Source organism: Oryzias latipes, chromosome 15 (assembly GCF_002234675.1).
Source record: "Oryzias latipes chromosome 15, ASM223467v1".
Lineage (NCBI taxonomy): Eukaryota > Metazoa > Chordata > Actinopteri > Beloniformes > Adrianichthyidae > Oryzias > Oryzias latipes.
In genome coordinates, this window is record NC_019873.2 from 1,857,412 (window position 1) to 1,873,363 (window position 15,952).

The window sequence follows — 15,952 nt, forward strand, 5'->3', positions numbered from 1 at the left end:
GGAAAACAGACATTCATGGATCTATTTGTCTGTGAGAGGATGCATCAGATTGTAGTTTGTAGGTAACAACTACAAGCTTTTTCAAACTGCATTTTTCCTTCTACTCCCGATTCACAATGATTTGAATAAAGAAATGAAGTTTCAGTCTGAATCTTCTTTGTGTTTTCCATCATCATAAAAATGCTACCAGAACTCGCTAAAACACCAAAAGCTCCATTTTTCTTGGAGTGCGTCTTTGAACGTGATTGTGTGCGTGTCTTGCGGGTGAGCTGTGTGTCGGCGCTGGGTCACCACGTCCTCTGCTTAAAAACCTAAGAGCATTAAGTCGTCTTAACCCGCCCACTCAACCCCCACCTCCATCTCTGTTCGGCAGGACCGGATTTGGAAGACGCGTCTTGTCCCCACTTTCTCTGCCACTTTCCCCCTGGTTTCCACACAGCAGCTGCCTCGGAAACAACTTTTTTCTCTCTTTTATTCACTCAACACATTTCTGCCACACAAGAAGAAATGTACACAATATGTACAGTAATGAAAGAACAAACTTATTTAGAAACATTCATGAGAGAACCCTACTAAAGTGTCTCATCTGTGAAGAACTCAGTCAACACGTGGAGGTGGTTGGTTGGTGCAGTGGCAGGTGTACATTCAATCTATAAGGACGCGTTTTGCTGACTGATAAAAAGCATTTGCAGAGACAAAGTGCATGCAGAGACGCAAAGGCTGCATCTCTGGTCCCAAGGGTTATTCTGTGTTTGAGTGACTTCACCAAAACCAGGATCCAAACCAAAACTTCTGAGCGAGTGAAACAGTTTGCAGGAGAACTTTAAAGGGCCCAAAGAAAGTCTGAGGAGCGAATCGGGCTCCTTGGAAGAAGAAACAAATGAGCGGTAGAAGATGTCTGCTTTGTTTTTGTTTTTTACAGGATCTGCAGTTCGCTGCAACACTGCGCCTGTAAACAAGCTGAGTTGCATGCAATACTCTGGATGAGGTTAAGGCCCCCCACTAATCAAGGTGGCATGGAGAAAAACAACTGCTGCGATAGAACAGCTTGCTATGAGAGCATGAATCTGACTTCTAATCTGCAGCTTTTCTGTTTATGTGCTGCAGCACCAAGCTCATGCTTCTTGATACATTTAGACTCTGCAGGATGTTCAGGTTTCAGCTTTGCCAGGTTCACCGGTCCAGCCAGCAAATGGAAGGGTAGCGCTCGTTTAGCGTCTTCCTCAGTTGAGCACTTTGTGTCCTGTCCCTGGTTTCCACCACACACTCCACCTGTAGAACACAAACACAGCCCAGGTTCTCTGCTGTTAAACAACCTCTGTAGTAGTGTGTGTGAATTCAAACTGACGTTTTGAAGAATCAGGCCTCCTGCCTTATATCAGTAAAGCCAGCTGTTTTGTTTTGGGTTTAGCTTCAGTGGAAGTTCAGCTAACCTTTTAAAAATGAAGCCCCTGAACAACATGCCAAACTTTACCTCTTAGTAAGTTTTACAAGCTTCAAGGTTTGGTTGTGAACCTTTGACATTTTTCGCCGTAGAGAACGGAGCCTCTGGCAAATTGGTGGACTTGGTCCCCTAGTGGTTACTTTGTAAACTGGACAGGGCTCCTCCCACTTTTAGTTTTAAATGTTCTTCAATCCTGAAGTTAAACATTCAGAAAACCACCCAGCAAACAGGTCAGAGCTGGAAGTGTGTCTGCTTCTTCTGAGATGACGACTTCTCATTCTCTCAATGTCATTGTTAAATTTGACACTAGAAGTCTCTGCCCGCCATGCTGGACTCAGCTGGTGGAAACATTCTTCTTGCTATTTGAAGGTTTTCACAACAATAACGTCCACATAACCATGAGTAGTTCCGTTATTTTCCCTTTGGCAGTTTAGGCTTTTTAATTACACGACGAGAGGTTCTTGGTAAAGTTAGCTGACTGGAGCAGAGGGACAAAGAATTAGGAGAAAGACGATGTTCTAAACCGACCTTTGCCTGGAAGAGGTTGGATTTGTCGCCATGCCTGCGATGGCAGACATCCAGCAGTCTGAGAAACAAAGAGAAGAGAGTCAAAGGTTGCAACAGGAAACATTCAGACTGAGATGAAGTCTACCTGACGTCCTCTCGAGACAGGACATCCAGCAGTTTGGCCATGTCGCCCGGCCACTCGCCCAGCTGCACCGAGAACTTTGTGACTCTGTCGTCCAACACCAGCGCCCGGTCCACACACTGCCTCAGCAGCTCTGGCTCCATGTTAGCACTGCTCACCACCACGACAACCCTGCAGCATGAGGGGGTTCAAGTGAACTGAAACAGGAACAAAGGGGGGCGCCTGCAGTTTTGACTAATCTGACCCACTTCTTTCCTCTGAGCTCAGGTAAATGGCCAGCTAAGATGGCTGCCAGGCCCATGGCACCTTCTGTGTCCACCGTGGAGCGCTCAAACTCTTGAAAGCGAAGCATTGCCACCAAAGAGTTCTCCTCACTGAGACAAAATGAGCAAGAAGCAAAAATGAGACCCTGAAAGGGCGTAAGTGTTCCTGTCAGAGTGTGTGTGGGCTTACAGTACCTGACAGGGATGACTTTATCCACAAGTTTCTTTGCAATCTGGAAGGTCTGAACTCCCAGGGAGCGCTCCTGCAGATCTGACAAGGCACATTACTGTCCACAGTCCAGAATGCACTGCGGATGATGGAAACAAATGTTTACCTCCAAAAAGCTTCTTGTTGGGTTTGCTGTGCAGGTCTTTGATTGGACTGTCTGTTTTCAGAGACTGTAGCAGCAGAGGAAAACCCTCCGGTTCGGTTCCCTGCAGAAGAACAGCCCATCATCATTGTTGTTTGTTTGAGTAAGCCCTGGCTGCAGCCTGCAGAATGGGTCAACGTAGTGGAATGCGTGTTCACATTCCTCAGCATTCCAGCATTCCACTATGTTGTGCTATTCTGCAGGCTGCAGCCAGGGGTAGTTGGTTTGTTTCAGGGGTTTCTCTGACAGGGGGGGGGGGGGGGGGGTAACTGTGCTACGGTTAACTTTAGCACCAGTTTTTGAGCAGCAAAACAGGAGACTTAGAGAGAAATGTACCTGTGTGAATGTGTGTGTGTGTGTGTGCGTTTGTGTTGCTTAATCCTTGTGTGGTGTTCATATTGTTGTTACTCAGCCAGTGTTTGTGGGTCTGGTGGACCCGTTGCATGTTGTGGTTTTTAATGCCTCATAATCAAACACTTTGATGTTAAAATACTCAACAGATGTTAACCTCATCCAATTACAAGCAGTATATTTGGTTGATATTTGCCCTTTACCTTTGTTAGATCACATTCATAAATCATTATTTAAAACGTGATAAAGAAAATCGATTAAAATCAAGATATGAGTGGAAACAAACTTTCAAGTGAAGCAAGAGTTTTCAAAATTAACCCCATATAAGGGTTAAAGTGAGTGAACAGAGCTGATTAATTTTTGTTTTGTAGACATAGGTGAGTAGCAATGACAGAGTTGACTCTGATTTGGGGTAAAAAAGAAGAGTCACGTGACACAGAGCTCCCAACAATCATAAGTCAATAGGAAGGTGCCACTCATACTGCTGTAACGGGGTACAGCTTTGGTAGCAGAAGCAGTCTTCAGGAGTGAAACAATTGATTTAAGGTGGTCCACTTCTCTCAATGCCTCTGGTCTCTGCCAATCCCTTTGCTTAACTGCTAGTCTGAGGGTAGTCCACCTGATGCCTCAGGAAGATACACTTTGACAATCTTTACATTGTGTCTGTGTACTAAAATGAGCCTTTATGTCACTGAAGTGAAAGTCGTGTTGTTGGACCCTTACAGCTCTGCCTTGAACCCCACATCAGGTGGCACATGCCATCAGCCACTGCCCCCGCAGAAACCCTTTAACCACCTCATATCCAGAATCTGTAAGCTGGGATCCTCCCACATGCCCAAAACCTGCCCCCACACAAGCCCCAAAGCCCGACCACCCCAACTGCCTCCACATGAACCCGACAGAGTTCCTGGGGGGTGGGAAAGGGGAGGTGTGAGGAGGTTGCTTGGAGCCATAAAATGAGGCCCTTCCTTCCTACACCTTGAGCCTTGGCCTAAGATTTATTGGGATTCCACTCAGTTTGCTCTGAAACCTCTTATTTGAACCTTTTTTCAAAATTTGGTTTCCCAGGCCCAGAGGTGCTTAACAGTCACATTTCCATTCATCCATGCACACACACACACATACACACACACACACACACATACATAGATACATTCATAATGGTGGCTTCTGCCAAACACTTGCACCAACCACCAGGAGCAATGAGGGATTCAGGGTTTTGCCCAAGGACACTGACGTATGGGCAGGCAAGGCGGGAACCAAACCTGTGACCTTCCGAACAGAGGTCACACACTCTACCCCTGCACCACGGCCGTGTATAATAAAACACAAACCACTGGTCTTCATGCTCAATCTGTGTGGAAAATCCAGAATAGCAAATATGCTCATCAAATTCCACAATTGTTCATGTTTAAGTAAAGGAAGACAAAGATCTTTTTCATCCATCCATCTTTCAAACTTGCTAAATCCCAGCTACTGTTGGACGAGGGTGGGGTCCATAGCCGGGCCACACAATCCCAATCACACACACACACTTACACCTGGGGACAGTTCATGGTGACCAACTCACCGTGCAGCTATTTTGCACGTTCTCTCACTGCATTTGTGGGTTTTTTCTGGCTTCCTCATACAAATACATTTGGTGTGTCTAAGTCTCTCTGAAGGGTGAATTTGTGTGGGTCTGGTGACCCGTCTCGGTTGTCCGGCCTGTGTTGTACCCCTGTGACTAAATAAAAGAAGAAGTGCGTGTGGATGTTGGATGGAAGTATCATTTTTATATCAAATTGGCAGATGAAGCCTTACATTAATGTCCACATCTGAGGTTTCCCTGCTGGTTTCTATGTTTACTCACAATAACAAGAATCTCAGGGTTGAGGTGTTTGATGGCTGCAGCAGTGCCAGCAAGCAGGCCGTATTGTCCTGCTGCAGGAACAACCACAGCGTCCACTTTGGGGACTTGTTCATAGATCTCCATGCCCACAGTGCCCAGTCCTGCCAGGTACACTGCGCCTTCATCTCTGCAGGCAGAATCAAGAGAGAAGGCATAAGAGTTTGCAAAAGAAACGGCTGTTTTGAAGAGCAAAGTGAGACTGACTCTTCCAGGTACAGATATCCATTCTCTTTGGCCAGACGGCGGGCGTGGTTCTGGGAGTCACAGCTGGTGCTACCGTAGGAGATAACCATGGCGCCGTAGTCTCTGTAGATTCTGAGCCGAGGCGAGGAGCAGCCCGACGGCATGATGACAAACACTGGTATCTTCAGCTCCGCCGCATGATGAGCCACGGCCATGGAGAAGTTACAGTCCGAGGCCACAATCACTCCTTTCCTCTGCTGCTCCTGAAAGGACATGAACTTCTTTCCAGTCTTTGATCACACACAACAGTCTGGATGAGAAGGTGTGTAACCAACATGGAGACACACAAAAACACAGCAAATTCTACAACTGAATTGACAAACTCCGGGAAACTCAGACTCGTGATATTCACATCTTCATCACATCTTTATGATGTCAGATTTCTCTCCTTAGATAAGTTGCAAATTTCTCACATTATTTTATCTAATCTCAGTCTCCAAAGTGTTGCTAAAGACTTGCAGGGTTTCTGTTCCCCTCTATGTCCTTGTAAACGAGTGGGATCCCCCCTTCCCTTCATTTAGTTTGCTATCACAAACCAAAGACCAAAGCAGGGGCGGTTTTGCCTCAAACAACCTCTGACCATGACAGAAAAGTGAAGATTAAGTTGAAGTGATTAAGTGAAGATTGACCGTTGCAGCAGAGAATCGGCTGTACCTGTGTGAGTGAGGTGAGCAGATACAGCACCCCCCTCTCTTTCACTGAGCCCGTGTAGTGCAGGTGCTCCTTCTTCAGGTATATCTCCATCCCATACTGTTTGGAAAGCCTTGAGTACTGCATGCAGAAAAAAGTGTTTAGTTAGTTATTAAGGTGGTATGGACTGTGAGAATATTTATGCAAAATCCAAAAGACAACTGTTGCTTTAACTAAAGACAGATCATGTAGTTTTAATCCCACCGTGCAGGGGGTCTTCTGAATCCCTGACTGGATCCTGAACGCTGCAGCGCTGATGTCTTCAAAGCGCAGGTACTGAAGCGGGGGCCTGGGAACCGTCCTGAACTCGCTGAGTCTTCTGGTTTTTGGAGGATCCATGAGCTTGATCTCCGGGGCCTCCACCATCCTGGTTTCATGGACTCTCACATCTCCATTGAGAAGCTCTTCCTCACCAAAGTCCTTGAGACGCTCTGGTTCAATGAGAGTAGACCGGCGGCCTGCTGCGCCATTACTGAGGGGCCCATATTTGTGGGATGCTCCGGGCTGACTGGGACCCAGCCGTAGTTCGTCTCTGAAAGAAGACACCAGTGGATCATGCACTCTGCATGCTCATGGGTATTTTCCTGCAAACATCATCTTCAGGAAGCTAGGACGATGAACCATTTTAGGGTTTCGTGAAGTGTGGCACAGCTTTGGATAAATGCTTCCCTCAGGAAGCTCCACCTCTGCTTTGTGCTTTAAAACGTAGGAGACAAAAGCTGATCAGACGTGATAGAAGATGTACATCCAATATCTTCTTGTTTTTTGATGACTGCAGTTCAGCCTACGCCAGCAAATCCTAGAATTTATTTCCCTGCAGCAAAGACTTAAAACCCAACCCATGGATTTTATCTGTCTAGTTCCACAGGCTGGGTTTGAGAATCTGCCCGTTCATAGTAATATTAAATAGACTGAACAGCTCTCAATAGGACAAACCAAAACTCCACCCACACCACCTTCAGGATGAGGAATAAAGCAGATGGAAAAGGTGAACAAACCTAAACTAGAAGGAAACTGGGAGAGGATTCTGCAAATGTTTCACTGTAAAATCCATTTCATCCGAATCAGTTCAGATAACACGCAAGAACATGTAAACAATTTGCGTTCGGTTTTAATTTGGATTGCATGAATGTCTCTACTTGTTTTTTTTGCAACTCTTCACATGTTCAGAATATCTGATTCTTATTTTGGTCTCCAGCTCGTCACAAATCCGTTTTTAAGCTGCCTCACATTTTCAGACTTTTTGACTCCCTCAAACAAAACCAATGAGGGTTTTAGGTGATAAATGGTGTATACTTGTAAATCGTTTTTCTACCTTCTTGGAATGCCCAAAGTGCGTTACAGTCACAGTCCCATTCAAACACACATTCACACACACATTCACACACTGATGGGGGCTCTGCTGCCTAAGACTGGCACCAACCTGTAACCACCAGGATCAATGTGGGGTTTAGTGTCTTTCCCCAGGACACTTTGATTCTGGACAGCCACAACAGTCATGCCAACGGACATCTGCTAAATGTTATAAATGTTAAACCCCTGCAGATGTGCAGGACACTTTAAGGTGCAAGATGTCATCAAAAGTCACAGCCCTCTGGGATACACGCCTCATGTGTCAGTTGTTTGTTTGAACTTGAATGAAATGTGGGAAAAGGTGATTCTTTCCCCATGAATCTCCCTGAGTTTCTACTTTATTCATTTTTTGACATTTATGCTGAAATTCTCCTGGCTTTACAGACTGTTGTGATGCTCGACTCTAAATGTCAGATTTTTTATTTAAGTCTGGAGTCTCTGGACATCTGTTTATCTGCTGCTGCCCAGAAAGACTGATGGTTTTGCAGCTGAAGGGACCAGAACAGCTTATTGAATTTATGCCATAAATCCAAAGTTTATGCTATGACCATAAAAGGAAACTATATATATATTTTTATAACTTGTCCTGTCCAACAGCTGGGCAGGCAGATGAGAGCTGAGGGCCTCTTGTGTTGGACATATTTTACTTTAACAAGAGGGGTTATCAATCTTCAGACAAACTAAAGGTATGTCTGAATAAACCCCTTTTGTAATTGAGGCCAAACTTTATTAATTTCAATCATGTCTGAAAATCTTTGGTGTTGGACCGGACGGAAAAGGAAAGAGGGGAAGAAGAGAGAGGGATGTTAGAGAGAGGGGGTGGGGGGTGGGAGGGTGATAATAGGAGGGGAGGGGGGATAAGACCATAAAAGGAAACTTGACTTGGACTATCTGACTAATGATTGTCTGGTTGCCTGTGTTGTTTGTTAGTCTCCGGAAAGTAGGGTTTCATGTTGAGGCAGCAACTTCATTAGCAGAATACCAGAGACATCTCATCAGTTGTACCAACAAATCAGTGTCTGTCCCTTAGATCCACTTTGGAGGTCAGCTTCTGATGTTTGTTTGTGGAGGCACTCCAGTGATACAACAGGAATTTAGATCATCTCCTCAAATACACGTTGTAGAGATTTTCCCCTCACTTTGTTCTGAACCGGATCATGCTCTATTAGGGATGTTTCTCCTGCAGCATAATTTATGAGGCCTGAGCCGGCTCTCAACAGGTCGGAGACAATAGGATTACCAGAGGAGATTAAGTCATGGACTTAACCACAAAGGATACAAATGGTTACAAAAGTTGACCAAAGCTAAAAGCCATGAAGCCATGAGGCCCATTAAGATCCACAGAACAAGCTGCGGTTGTGTCTGAACTAGAACCCAAAAGAGAGTGAGAAAGGATAACAATCAATTCACTGATAAAAGCTAGGTTCATGAGGAAAAGAGCCACCAGGTGGCGCTGTTCTCTTCCACTAGGAGGCCTTGTCTCACGCCTTTCTGCAGTTCTGTTCTATTTACATCCCAGTGATCGCTCACAAACAACACTGAGACCTTTAACCTGACCTCTGACGTCCTTCCTCCCCTCTCCCCCTACTTGTCCTTTTGTACATGTCCACATCCAGTGATGGAAGAAAAAAACAGGGATTTGGGAACGAGCATCAAAGAGGAGAAGAAAAACGCTGAATCTTCAAAGAGCCAAATCGAAACGAAGACGAGGAGCTGACCTCTGGTTTAAGGAAAAAGCTTAAGTTAATTTAGGAAAACTGAGCCATGTTTGACTCTTGCTGTCCCTTTTAGACTCTGAGTCAACAATGTCCTCAACATTTTAAATGGGTTGTTACCATGAAGACACCTTTTTAGGCTCGTTTGAAAAAACAAAAGACACTCAGACTGTTGACTTTATTAACATTAATGTTCCACATTAGGAGCACCTTATTAACCTGATCTCCATGTCAACACAAAAGGTAATTTTTATGAATTCAAGCACAAGAATTATGTTTCCTTTTAGAGACAAATGCAAGCAACCATTTGTACAGGGGGTAAGGAGGGATCCATCCAGTCTTTCCTGATCACTTCAATACTAGGGATTTTAGTTTGTTAGGAAAGGCTGGACAACACAGAGGGAGCTGAGCAAGGTAATTAACTGGAAAGAGGAACACTGCAGCTACCTCTGAAAGCAGAGGCTACAGGTGCTACGATGAAGCTCTGCAGGATCCAGGGATCTACAGTTTCCCCACCTCTCCCAGAAAGGATCCCGCTCCTCGACGTCTTTAATCGCAGGCCTTGGCGAGAACAATCGCTCAAGTCGCTCGCTCAAGTTGCTGGAGTAGAAAAATTGGGCAGCAAAGTTCATGATGGTCAAAAGAAGTCCTTCAATCCAGCAAGCGTCTGAAGCTGAATCCCACTTCTGCTCCTGGTGCTGTGTGCCCAAGGGATAAGAGGACGCTGGCCGCTGCTCCCCAAGCACCCTCCCTCTTTTTCTGCCGGGAGTTATTTAAGAGAGGATTACCCATGACCACATGCATGGCGGCTGCAGAGACTCTCCTCTGTGGCCCGGCTCCTCCCGGGCTCTATTCCTGGGTCCCGCCGCGGATTACTTCCCTTTCTGTGACGTACTGCTAATCAGACAGTCTAAGAAGATAGATGCAGAATTAGGGTTTATCTAGGGAGCAGTGATCTGGAAGCTCAACCGCAGAGATGAGATACGGCCTTGAAAGGAGGATCAAAGATGACAGAGGGGAAAACATGGGGATTCAAAACCAACTTAAGTCACAGTGCAGATCAGGGAACCCTCACCAACAACCTGGAAATAAAATCCTTCTGGCTCTCTGTCACTACCTGCAGGAGACCGCTGACAGAAGTCCTAACAAATAAACATGATGGAAATTAAGAACCTGGGTCCAATGCTAACAAAACTAAAACAAAACCAAATCCTTAGGTCCCCTCCTCCAAAACCCATTCCCAAAAACAGGAATAATTCCTAAATGTTGTTAAGGAACTGGCCTAGAAGGGAGGACAGGACCTGGAGGAGAGTTGCGACTGTAAAGACAGTAAACCCATTTCAGGTTTCACAGCTTAGGAGCAAAAAAAGATCTGATCTGGTTCTCAAAAAGAACATCCTGGAGACCCCTAAGAGAAAAATAGGTTGTTCAAAGAACCTCCCAGAGACTTCCTAAAGTCAATTCAATTCAATTTTATTTCTATAGCCCAAATTCACAACAACAGTCGTCTCAGTGGGCTTTGTACCGGTAATTGTAAGATAAACATACAATCAAAAAGGATGATAAATGCATAGAATTCAATGGGATAATACTTAACTTTAACTAAACAGACTAAACTAAACTGGGCATCCCTGCCCTTAGACCCCCCTTTGTGGTAAGGAAAAATTCCTAAAAAAAACGGAATCCGGAAAAAAAGAAGAAACCTCAGGGGTGTCCACATGAAGGAGGGATCCTCCCCCAGGACGGACAAGTGATTTACCAGAACTCATAGAGAAGAATTAACTTATCTAACTCAACAACAACTACACATTTAAAGTCCAGCAGACAAGCTTCATCCAGATGACGTTGGGGGGACAGTCGGGGGCGCGAGACAAGCCAGAGACAGGATCCACAGCCAGGTGTAGGAGCAGGAGCAAAGGCGAGGTAAACGGTCAGGTACAGGAGCACGGATGAACCAACTGGAATCTGGAAGCGGGAGTGGGAAAGAGGGACAATACATGAATCACTGCACCAACTAGAGGCATGGAGAACTAAATGATGAATAATGATCAAGAATAGAGAAGAGAGGAAGGGGAGAAGTAGAAGAGAAAAGAGGACAGAACCCCAGAGCACCATAGTTACCCCAGCTTCAACTTCTAGCAGCCTACTAAAGACAAATTGTTATTGTTATTAAGTTTAATTTAAACATTTTAACATTAAGTTAAATAATCTCTGAATACTAGCTAGTCTGACAATAAGCCTGTCCAAAGAGGAATGTTTTCAGTCTAACTTTGAATGTAGAAACTGAGTCGGCCTCTCTTCCATGAGCTGGGAGTTTATTCCATAAAACAGGGGCTTGGTGGCTAAACGCTCTACCTCCAACCGTACTTTTACTAATTCTAGGAACCACAAGCAGTCCTGCATTTTGGGAGCGAAGTGTTCTGATTGGTTGGTAAGGGACTATGAGGTCTTTACAGTAATATAGGACGGGACCATACCATGTAAGACCTTATGGGTAAGCAGGAGGATTTGGAACTTGATTCTAGAATCAACTGGGAGCCAGTGAAGTGAGAATGAATCGGCTAGATATGAAAATTCCTGCAGCATGTCTGAAGCTGAATGAGCTGCCTCTTCAGAAAAGCCCTAAAGAGGGGTTTCCCGGTGACTCCCCCAGAGCAAACCGACTGGGCTGAGAAAGATCTCTACATGTTATGGAGAGGAACGCAATAAAGAGAGCCCAGGGGGAACAGTCCCTGCAGAGGGCCTGTGCTGCTGGCTCTGGATGAGCAGGTCCTCCTCAAAAAACTCAAGATGGCTGAAAACCTAAGAACTGAGCCCAACCAGAACAGGTCAAATACAAAATGTGGTCTGAGACACAGGAACAAGTCTGTCACAGAGTTAACGATATCACATTCAGGGAGGACAGAGAAAGTTTAGACGACATGAAGCTCAAAGCAGGTGTGCAGTGAGGTGTTGTGTGTGTGTGCTAGTGGGGGGGTGACCTACTCTTAAAAATGGATTTAAATTTGTTGTCATTGAAACGTGTCCAGCAAAAGTACAAACCTGGAGGAGAACTCCCCAGGAGGATTTCTATGGTCCCTTTAAAGCAGTGTTTTTCAACCTTTTCTGAGCCACGGCACACTTTAACCTTGACAAAAATCCTGCGGCACACCAGCATCCAAAAAAAAAAAAAAAACAGAAATTCTTGGTCTGTATTGATCGACAGCCCCCCCCCCTTTCGCGCAATCTAGTGGATTTTTGTGATACTTGTGGCAGAAAATTTTTTTTTCTAAGAGATGGTATTTTTGTTAGAACTGAGAGACTTTATAGGCAGAATTAAGAACAAGGAAGTGAAGACTATAACCACTTCTGATTGGTCAGACTGATGACATGTGATCAAGCCTTCAAGAATGATTGGCGGAGACAGTTAAAGGGACGGGACTTTTCCTTACACAGTTATAGCTGCAGCTAAATCGCGGCACCGTGATTCTTATCAAAATGTCTTTAATAGAATTAAATAAACACAAAGAAAAAGTAATTTTAAGATCTTTTATATTCCTAACTACTCAGTGTTTTATCAGGGCCTGTTTGGATGAACACAGAGCTGATTTCCTGGAGATGGGAAATGTTTTTAGATCAGTGAATGAGGGCAATTTCTCCACGGCGCACTTGACCATCTCCCGCGGCACACTGGTTGAAAAACACTGCTTTAAAGGACCCTAAAGACTTGGGCAGGAGAGATGCATATGAAAGTGGAGAAGAGCTAAATTGGCTGCTGCTAGAACCCAGCAGGATGTCCAGAGCTTGTTAAGCTGTGTCCAATGTGCTCTTCAATTCTGACAGTGACGCCAGTTTTCCCAGGAAAAACTCTTAATGAAGACTGATGGGATGGATTTAAGACCGCGGATAAGGTGTTCAGTCTAATGTGAGGCACAGGTGAGTGAATTTGAACTCCAAAGTTCCAGAAAAATGTCTATAATAATAATAATAATCCATTATTTTTATTATTAAAAATGTCCAAAATCTCCAACAGTCTAGTTACTTTATTGCTCATTAATTCCAGTTATTTAAATTCATTTAATAAAATATTGTAATTAGCAGGCTGCAACACATTTCTATAGACAGATAGATAGATAGATGGAGATATTCCCAAATGGAGAAATTCAGGTGTCCGGCAGCAAAACACACACAACCACACACAATAAATTACAATAAAATGACAGTTCATAAAATAAAATATCAGTTCATATCAGGCAGGTTCATTAAACAGCCTGATAGCTGCAGGGACAAATGAGTTTTTGAAGCGTTCTGTCCTGCAGCGCAGTGAAAGGAGCCTATTACTCCGTGAGCTCCTCTGACCAGACATTGTGTTCTGCAAGGGATGTCTGGGATTGTCCAGGATGCTCTGAGTCAAAGCCCTCATTCTCTTCTGCAGCACAGATCCCAGAGAGTCCACCCTCCTCCCAATCACAGATGCACATCTCTTTATCAGTTTGTCCAATCGAGTGCAATCCGTTGTGGTCATACTGCCACCCCAGCATATAACCCCATAGAAGACAGAACTCGCCACAACCGACTGATAAAAGAGGAGCAACATGTCAGTACACACATCAAAGGACCTCAGCTTTCTCAGGAAGAACAGCCTATCCTGCTGCCCTATCTTATACAGAGCCTGAGCCTGCTCTGACCAGTCCAGTTTGTGGTCAAGGTGCACACCTAAATACTTATAAGAGTCAACCACCTCGATTCTCCCTCCATCGATGATCACTGGTTGGTGGGAGGACTTCCTAGTAAAGTCAATGATCATCTCCTTGGTCTTTCAGGTGTTCAGCACAAGACCATTGTCCCTGCTCCAGGAGGTGAATCTGGTGATGAGCTCCCTGTACTCACTCTCATCCCCTCCCTTTACACACGCCACAATAGCACTGTCGTCCGAATACTTCTGGACATGACAAGCTGCAGATGCATAATTAAAGTCAGCAGTGTAGAGTGTGAAGAGAAAAGGCGATAGTACAGTTCCCTGTGGTGCTCCGGTGTTGCTCATCAATTTCCCACATACACAGTCACCCATTCGGACAAACTGTGACCTTAGAGTCAGATAGTTGTGGATCCAGTTCACAAAAACTGGATCAACTCCCATCCTCTCGAGCTTCCCCTTCAGCAGCTGAGGCTGGACTGTAACAAAGGCACTTGAGAAGTTGAAAAACACCACCCTCGCATATCTGCCAGCCCCTTCCAGAAAGGAGAGCACCCTATGGACCATATACAGGAATGCATCCTCCACTCCCATACTGTCCTGATAGGCAAACTGAAGGGGGTCCAGCGCCCCCTCCACCTGGGGTTTGAGCCTCCAGAGTAGCTGCCTCTTAAAAGTCTTCATTATGACAGATGTCAGGGCAACTAGTCTATAGTCCTTCATCCCTGCAGGCCTTGTCACCATGGGCACTGGGACAAGGAGGTCTTCCACAAGCCAGGGACACATCCTGTCTGAAGACTCCTGTTAAAGATGGTTTGAAGAGGCACCGCCAGCTCTGACGCACAATCTTTTAGCAACCGTGGTGATACTGCGTCAGGACCAGCAGATTTCCAACCATTGAGCCTCCTGATCTCTATGCACACCTCTTCTACACTTATTGGTGGCACAGCATCAGGGCTGGAGCTCGAGCTGGAGCAGGCGCCACTACCAGGTGGAGAAGAGGAGCCGGACACAGCTTCAAAGATGGAGGAGCTGCCGCTAGATGGTAACGAGGAGCCAGTCACAGCACCATAGATGGGAAAACCGCTGCTGGGTTGAGTGGAGGTGCAAGTAACAGCAGCAGCAGAGGTGGAAGAGCCGTTGATGGGTGGATGAGAAGAGCTGGTCACAGCCGCAGAGGTGTAGGAGCCACTGATGGTTGGGCATGGCTGAGCGTGTACTGAGTCAAACCTATTATAAAAATGGTTGAAGTCATCTGCCATGGCCACATCACCAGGCACAGTCCATCCCCTCTCCTTAAAGCCAATAATGGCTCTCATGCCGCTCCATACCTCCCGAGTGTTCCTATTCTGCAGCTTCCTCTCAAGCCCAGATTTGTACTCCCTCCTAGCGCGCCTTATGGCTCTTCTCAGATCATGTTGAGCCACCCTCGCTTTGTGCCGATCACCAGCCTTAAAGGCCTGCTTCTTCAGATTTAACAGGTGCTTCCTGCTCTTAATCCACGGCTTGTTATTGGGAAAGCAGCGAACTTTTTTCAGAGGCACTGCCACATCTGTACAGAAGTGGATGTAATCAGTGACACACACCACAGCCTGATCGATGTCACTGTCACTGTCTCCCACCAGCAAGTCCCAGTTAGTAGATTCAAAACAGTCCCTCAGCATGCCTGCTGTCTCAGGAGTCCACTGCCTAAAGCACATGTGTTAAACTCAAGGCCCGGGGGCCAAATGTGCCCCTCCATGTCATTTTATGTGGCCCGTGAGAGCATAAAAGTTTTTAATTTCTTAAAATGAAAAAAAAAAAGTGATGTGTATTTGTTCATATCTAGGTGGAATTGAAATTGAAATATTGGATTGGGCAACTATACATTAGGACTTAAACACTGTCCATATAACTTAACCTGACAGAATCAAATGTAAAAGGATTTATGCTGAAGTAACAAGCAAACATATGTTTCTATGCAGTTGTAATTGTCACTTTAAAAAGTTATAATAAATAAATAAATGAGTTATTTAACATTAAGGAGTAGTTACATTCATTTTTCAATACCTTTGGTTACATGTATAAGTTACATCTGGCCCTTTGAGGACAGCTGCTATGCTGATGTGGCCCTCGGTGAAAATGAGTTTGACACCCCTGGCCTAAAGGATCTAGTAGCTTTAAGCAGCCTCATCACGCTTATCATCACGCATGGCTTATATGATGGTCTTAGCTGAATGAGGTTATGATCAGACCCACCAAGGGGGGGTAGAGCCACGGCAGTGTAGGCAGATCTTAAATTCACATAACAGGTCCAGAGTGTTGTTG

The 15,952-nt window shown here is 45.2% G+C and overlaps 1 protein-coding gene across 1 annotated transcript; it reads right to left on the minus strand.

The window, feature by feature from the left end:
- Nucleotides 1-454: 454 nt before the first annotated feature.
- On the minus strand, nucleotides 455-9,804 carry LOC101155376 (L-threo-3-hydroxyaspartate ammonia-lyase-like). The gene is made up of 11 exons (XM_004076874.4): nucleotides 9,487-9,804; nucleotides 6,107-6,434; nucleotides 5,867-5,983; nucleotides 5,174-5,415; nucleotides 4,931-5,096; nucleotides 2,692-2,791; nucleotides 2,552-2,627; nucleotides 2,342-2,467; nucleotides 2,097-2,264; nucleotides 1,973-2,030; nucleotides 455-1,272 (listed from the first exon to the last, which is right to left on the minus strand). Exons 1-11 carry the CDS (start codon nucleotides 9,600-9,602, stop codon nucleotides 1,174-1,176), a joined length of 1,596 nt encoding a protein of 531 aa, XP_004076922.1. The 5' UTR covers nucleotides 9,603-9,804; the 3' UTR covers nucleotides 455-1,173.
- Between the last annotated feature and the right edge of the window lie 6,148 nt (nucleotides 9,805-15,952).

What these genes read in the sequence shown, in the direction of transcription:
- LOC101155376 (XM_004076874.4), bottom strand. Translation starts at nt 9,602, where the DNA reads ATGAACTTTGCTGCCCAATTTTTCTACTCCAGCAACTTGAGCGAGCGA. An exon ending in TTCAGAAGACCCCCTGCACG is followed by an intron (nt 5,984 to 6,106) that starts GTGGGATTAAAA and finishes TTCTGCATGCAG; the next exon opens with TACTCAAGGCTTTCCAAACA. An exon ending in CTGTCTCGAGAGGACGTCAG is followed by an intron (nt 2,031 to 2,096) that starts GTAGACTTCATC and finishes TTTGTTTCTCAG; the next exon opens with ACTGCTGGATGTCTGCCATC.